At 37.4% G+C, this 6,279-nt stretch overlaps 1 protein-coding gene across 2 annotated transcripts; it reads right to left on the bottom strand.

Moving 5' to 3' along the window:
* Positions 1 to 698: 698 nt before the first annotated feature.
* Positions 699 to 6,279, bottom strand: LOC113056112 (poly(A) RNA polymerase, mitochondrial-like). 2 transcript variants are annotated; one of them, XM_026222610.1, is made up of 9 exons: positions 5,997 to 6,279; positions 5,631 to 5,791; positions 5,290 to 5,517; positions 4,909 to 5,133; positions 4,097 to 4,305; positions 3,372 to 3,598; positions 2,406 to 2,498; positions 2,159 to 2,232; positions 699 to 1,663 (listed from the first exon to the last, which is right to left on the bottom strand). In XM_026222610.1, exons 1-9 carry the CDS (start codon positions 6,148 to 6,150, stop codon positions 1,310 to 1,312), a joined length of 1,725 nt encoding a protein of 574 aa, XP_026078395.1. In that variant the 5' UTR covers positions 6,151 to 6,279; the 3' UTR covers positions 699 to 1,309. The 2 variants fall into 2 exon arrangements, with proteins under 2 accessions (XP_026078395.1, XP_026078396.1); XM_026222611.1 differs by lacking the exon at positions 5,631 to 5,791 and having other exon boundaries at positions 5,997 to 6,124.

Below are 6,279 nucleotides of genomic sequence, written 5' to 3'. Positions count from 1 at the left end.
GCAATTTAGTCATAATTATGAGGGAATGGTGCTCCAATCAGGAGAAATAAAGTTATTATTGTGAGAAAGTCACACTGTGGTTCTAGTCACATTTACGAGATTAAGTCCCAGTTATGAGAAATTAAGTCACAATTCCGATACATACAATTTTGAGAAATAAAACTCATTTGTTCACTCTGTGGCAGAAACAACGGAAAGCCTGTTTCCGCCACGGAATAAAAAATACAAATAAAAAAGGTGATTGCTTTTTATATAAACGGTTGCGAGATATAAAGTCAGAATTGCGAGATATAGATATAACAGTGATTATATAGTGATATAAACTTGCAATTGTGAGTTAAAGTCTTTCATTGGGGGGGGGGGGGGTGGTCTGGCATGGTCTCACAATTCCGACTTTATTTCTCAGATTTCCATGGTTTTCTCACAATTTACTGACTTTTTAACTCGCATTTGGGAGTTTATATCATGCAATTCTAAAAAAAAAAGAGTCAGAATTGTGAGTTTGTTTCACACAATTATGAGGAAAAAGAATTGTGAGATTAAAAGTCGCAATTAACTTTTTAATTTTTTATTTAGTGACGGAAACGAGATTCAATAAGAAACAGGCTTCTGTCATTTATGAAACATTCAGACACTTTTTTTTTTATTATTATTAGTATTGAGAAAATTTTAATTAAAACCCAAAAAGAAACAAACAGTAATGGTCTGAACGTTACTTTGTTTTAATATCTTATAAAACATTATTTATTTTAAGGTGACTGTTTATATGTTTTAATATTTTATAACAAATATTTAGTTTACGGTGACTTTATACTTTTTGCACTTCTCACAACACCATGATACTGATGTAAAAACATGACCTCTGATTCTACATAGAGACATAGGCCCTTGTATTGATCTGGCAAGTCAGAAAAGATGGAGCTTGTGTAACAAACACAACTGTTCCATGCAAGCTGTTTAGTGTTCAGAGGTTCTGCTCCACTTCTCCGGAAACCATAATGATTGTTGTTATCAGATCAACCATTAAACTCCTTTTTTCTAGGAGTCAGAGACTGCAGTGGACCTCTTCTTCCTATGTTATATCATGTTGGCATCTACAAAGTTTGTCTTTCATGTGAAATACTGGGGTAGAACGGAAACTGAGCTTATTTATTTATTTTTTTTACATTTCTTAAAAGACTCGCAGATTCTGACTGTAGAAATATATTAACTTCATGTTAGTTCCACTCTTTGCGCATGTTGGTCATTTAAATTCGTTCTTCACAAGACTTTTCCTGTGTTCTTCCGGGGGGAGTGAAGTTTATTCATATCACCTACTAGAGTTTGCACTTCCTTTCTTTGCAACAGTTTCACCACCTTTAATCTTCAGAGAGTCTAACAGGTTCTTTATTCTTGAACTAGCCGGTTCCAGTTTTCTCTTCCTGCGATTTTTCACCCCTGCTCCTGAGGAGACTGAAGGAACGAGAAGTGCGGCGAACCCCCACGGTGAGTCCGAACTCTGGTTAAGATTTTCCTTCTGCTGGAGAAGCCAAGCACTTTCGCGACAAAGTGCCACGAAACGTTCTAGCTGTGTTGCATTAACATTCTTGCTAATGTTTAGAGTGGTTTCAAATGGATTCTGGATATACAAAGCTGTCGTTTCCGGTTTGGTCTGCTCCTTTCCCTGGTGAAAGAGATATAAAGCAGGATATTTAAGCATTCAGACACTTAAAGGTACAGTATGCATCAGCATTTGCACTCAATTTGTTATAATGATCATTTAATGCACAAAAACAACATGTGCACAAATACTGTACATGTGGAAGAATTGACAATAAAGCAGACTTGACTGAATATGTTTTTTTTTTCATCAGCTTCATTTAAATCTCAGAGTCTCTCAAATGTGTATTTAATAAACTTCCTATAATACTTTGCTAATGCGTTGGTTGAATTGTTTTCCTAAATCTTTGTTTATGGCAGCAGAACATCTCACAGGTCAAGGGAGCTGAACAGATTTGATTGCAACTGCACATCTGTGTCCACTGCAGACAGACACTTTCTTTGAATTGACTACATATACACTGCCCTCTGGTGGGCGTTTGTGGAGGGTCTGCTAAGACGTCAGAGGTGTCTTTTGGGAGATTGCACATGGATGCTCTGGCGTTGGTGGATGACTCACCTTCCTGATATTGATCGATGCCTTGTTGAAAGGAAAATTGCCATAAAACTCGAAGAATTCCTGCAATAGTTTCTCTTTGGATGAAAAATGAAAACAGAAAAATAAACAGCAGTGTCCTTAACGTCCAATAAAAATTGAATGCATCACAAAAGCAATACAGAAATGAGCTATCTGCCCACAGATGAAAAGGTAAAACCTTTCATTAAGTTTGTGTAAATTATGAAAACAATCCATGCGCTCCACTCACCTAATGTGTCTGTGTTCTGCTGCAGTGTAATCTTGCTAAGGTCACTGACAATAGTGCAGTCATTACCCTCAATGACACACTTATCTGATGGTCCTGGAAAGTGCACACACACAAAGCATAAATATAATTTGAGCAGCCTCCATATAGTAATGGATTCTGTATCACTATTGTGGCATCACTGTCCTTGACCCTGGTAGACCAGAAAAAGGCAATTATTTTTGCGCGTTTAGACACATTAGATACATCATAGACAATAAGACAGTCTAAAGTATTTTGCACACTCACACACACATATACATATATGTGTGTGTTATAATGTGTAAGAAAGTAAGCTCTTATACTTACCAAGGTTGCATTTATTTTATCAAAAACAGTAAAAAATATTTTAATCCTATTTTAATATATGTTAGAATGTAATTTATTTACACGAAGGCAACGCTGAATTATCAGCAGCCATTACTCCAGTCTTTAGTGTCTCATGATCGTTCAGAAATCATTCTTACATAATAAGAAATATTTATTATTTATTATTATTACTCTCGAAAATGGTGGTGCTCCTTAATTTTCTTTTTCTTTTTTGTGGAAACCTTAATAAATAGTTTTCAGAAATGAATAAAAACATCAAAAGAACAGCATTTATTTGAAATAAAAATCATTTTAATAGTGTAAAAATATTTACTGTAACTTTTGATTAATTTAATGTATCAAGTTAAATTGTAGGGTCACATGAAAAGAAAGTATGCACAGTTTTCTAGAGTAAGGGGACACCACAATGACTTTTTGATTATTATATATATATATATATATATATATATCTGTAAAAGGACATAACATAAGAGATCCTATTTCAGTCATAGCGGTTTTAACCAAATGTGTAGTTACTGTCTTTTGCCTTTGTATGGCAGTATTGTACAAAAGACAAGAAACTGCAGAGAAGCATGACTGTAGAAGTAGAATGGAGTATACCTGCCAGCTCCTTCAGTCGGTCCAGTGTGGGCAGTATGGGAGGACCCCTCTGCTGTAGAAAGAACACCACCATGACCGTTAAAGAGAAGTTGGTGATCCATGCTCCTGGAATACTGCTTGTGATGCTATGAACTCGAGCCCAGCACCGCACGCTGAACACCAGATGCCGAACACGAGGGTCCAGCTGGCCGTAGAGAAACAGCAGTTCTGAACTCTTCATTGCCACCCTTCACACAAGGACGTTAAATAAAACAAAACATGGGTTTAGGACTGGACTATCTGTTTGGTTAAAATATAATCATTTTTGGTAATTCTATCTGGTGCCACTAGGAGTGCACCACACCTTTATATGACTGTCTATCATATTTAAACTATGAAGTCAGTGTACACTGTAAACATCTGGGAATACCCCTCTCTAACCCACAGCTTGCCCCATGAGGGGTCCTAGCGCAACAAAAACTGCTTAGCAGATTTCTGTGCATTGCTGGTGTGTCACATTCTAAAACAGGAAGCATAAGAGTGACCTTTATTTTGGGGAAGTGTAAATGGGAGTGAAAAAATAAGCTGGCAGACCTTAACGCCCACAAAACAACCCTTTTAATGTCTTTGTATGGTACTTACAGAGATGAACCATTACTTTCCTTTTCAGCTTCTGAAGTCTTATTTCAAGATGCAGTTTGAGTATGGCTAATTATGTGACGCGTCATTCAGCAGACATTACCTACCTGTTATTTGCAGTGAGATCACACTGAAAGCCAGAGGGTTGGTGAGAAAAGCGGACAAGAGGACATCGAGCTTGGAGAATGTTCTGGACTCCCACACATCCAGGGCCAAACTGGTCTACACATTTCCCAATGACTGAGAGGATACTCTGGGTCACAGCCCGCTCTGATGCTCCTCTCTTCACCTGGTACTCCAGAGACAGTCCTGAGCCCTGTTTAAAACATTACAGCATGCACTAATCAATTAATTTTTAAAATATCCCTACTATTGTTCTAACCTTAATTATTTTTTTTATTATTATTATTAAAATTGACCGGAACATTGAAATATTTAGTCATGCAATTTAAAATTTTTTTTTATTTAAAGACATATGATGACAGCTATAATAGTACTATAAAAATAGTCATTCAAACATCTACTTTTTGTTCTATGGAATAAATAAAAAAATCCATAACTAGGCAAAAACAAAACAAATGAGATTTTGACTTTTTCATACTAAAGGGGTACTTTTAAAAAGACAGGTCGCCAAACTGTGAAAATACTGTGATAATTTACTCATCCTTATGTGATTCCAAAACTATATGACTGACTTTACTCTGCAGAACAATAAAAAAAGAGATATTTTGATAAATGTTTCAGTGGTCTTTGTCTGATTTAGAAATCAAAACTGTTAGGTTACAAACATTCTTCAAAATATCTTCACATTCCAAGTCATTTGTATTGACACAAGTTTAAGGAGGATGAGCAAAAGACAGAATTCTGGGTAAACTATCCCATTTAGATTTAATCTACATAAGCAGTCCACAGCATTGACCTTTTTCTGGCTTGTTGCATAGATGCCATCGAGGTCCAGAATCATGTCAACATCACAGCCCAGTTTGCCAAAGCTGTTAACAGTGGAGCCGAAAGGCCTGATGATGCATTCTGGGAAATATGCACCAGCTATGTCTCGAAGTAGAGAACAAACAAGAAAGCGCAGGCTGACGTTCTCTTCTGTGAGCTCTAAGGTTTCTGTGAGACACTGCAGTTGCTCATCTATCTGTGAAAGAAAAGTGAAAAGAAGTTGCATATTTGAAGCTCCATCTAGCAAACATAAAATAGGAGCAGTCTCCCATTCCAATTTTTATCCTTTCCCATTAGCCCAATCATATGTCTTGGTTTAAAAAAAAGAATGTATCGCCAAGGGAAGTCTTACGCTGTTCTTTTCTGAGAGCAGTTGGCTGATTTCACTGATGGATGGAGGGGACTGCACTTTGAACTTCGGCATGGGATGATTGCTTGACTGACTGCCTGGCCATTTCAATGACAGCAGGCGAGATTTGAAAGGCACTGCAGCTTCATGCTCAACAGCTGGAATATTTGTGCTCTCCTTCAACGAGGCAATGCTCTCTCTGCTGGAGAATTCAACCACTGCATATGCTCCCTACAGAAACAGAATCACATGGTAAACTATAATTCAATTTCAGATTTTTGTGATCAAGCATCACACGATTTCTAGATATCAAACTTGTAACTGTATAGTTCAGCGACACTTACATAGCTATTGTAGAAGAAATGATTGTTGATTGTCCCATGTTTAGACAGGTAATCTAAAAACTTATTTTCGTTGATCTTAGAAGGACAGCTGATCAAAACCGATCTTTCAGCTTGTTCTCTTCTCTCCTCTTGGATTGCTTGAAATGTTTTACTCTCCTTGGCTTTCGTGATTAGAACGAAAATGGGGCAAGACGAAAGAGGCTGGAGTTAGATTTTTTTTAACCATGATAAGACAACTTGGTATTTACTTTTAACATAAAATGTCAGATTAGAACACGTTTTTACAGCTGTCGTTCCCAATACTTAAATGAGATGACTTGGTAAAAGTCATGCCTATATATCTACATAAAAACAATGTTAAGTTACCGGCTTTCGCTGTCGTGTTCTCTGTCTGGGCTTTGACTGCCGACGCAGTTGAGGTGAATCTTCCTTGCGTTTGGGGTTCCAAACCAAAACAAAATCTATCAAGCAATCCTAAACCCCTGAAACGTAACCTACATACTGCAGAGGAGGCCGCCATTGTTGATTTGAGATGGGCGCATGCGTACACATTGCCTCTACGGTGGCTGTGAACGGACCTGCACTGCTGCGTTGCGAATTTGGAAAAAACTGAAAATGTCAAGCTACGACGGAAGCCCGGGGATCCTCA

The sequence above is a fragment of the Carassius auratus genome, chromosome 37, assembly GCF_003368295.1.
Source record: "Carassius auratus strain Wakin chromosome 37, ASM336829v1, whole genome shotgun sequence".
Taxonomy (NCBI): Eukaryota; Metazoa; Chordata; class Actinopteri; order Cypriniformes; family Cyprinidae; genus Carassius; species Carassius auratus.
The sequence above is the reverse complement of the archived record's forward strand: the minus strand, read 5'-3'. Positions and strand labels throughout refer to the sequence as shown.

What these genes read in the sequence shown, in the direction of transcription:
- LOC113056112 (XM_026222610.1), bottom strand. Translation starts at nt 6,150, where the DNA reads ATGGCGGCCTCCTCTGCAGTATGTAGGTTACGTTTCAGGGGTTTAGGA. An exon ending in ATTTCTTCTACAATAGCTAT is followed by an intron (nt 5,518 to 5,630) that starts GTAAGTGTCGCT and finishes CTGTTTCTGTAG; the next exon opens with GGAGCATATGCAGTGGTTGA. An exon ending in TGCTCTCAGAAAAGAACAGC is followed by an intron (nt 5,134 to 5,289) that starts GTAAGACTTCCC and finishes TTTCTTTCACAG; the next exon opens with ATAGATGAGCAACTGCAGTG.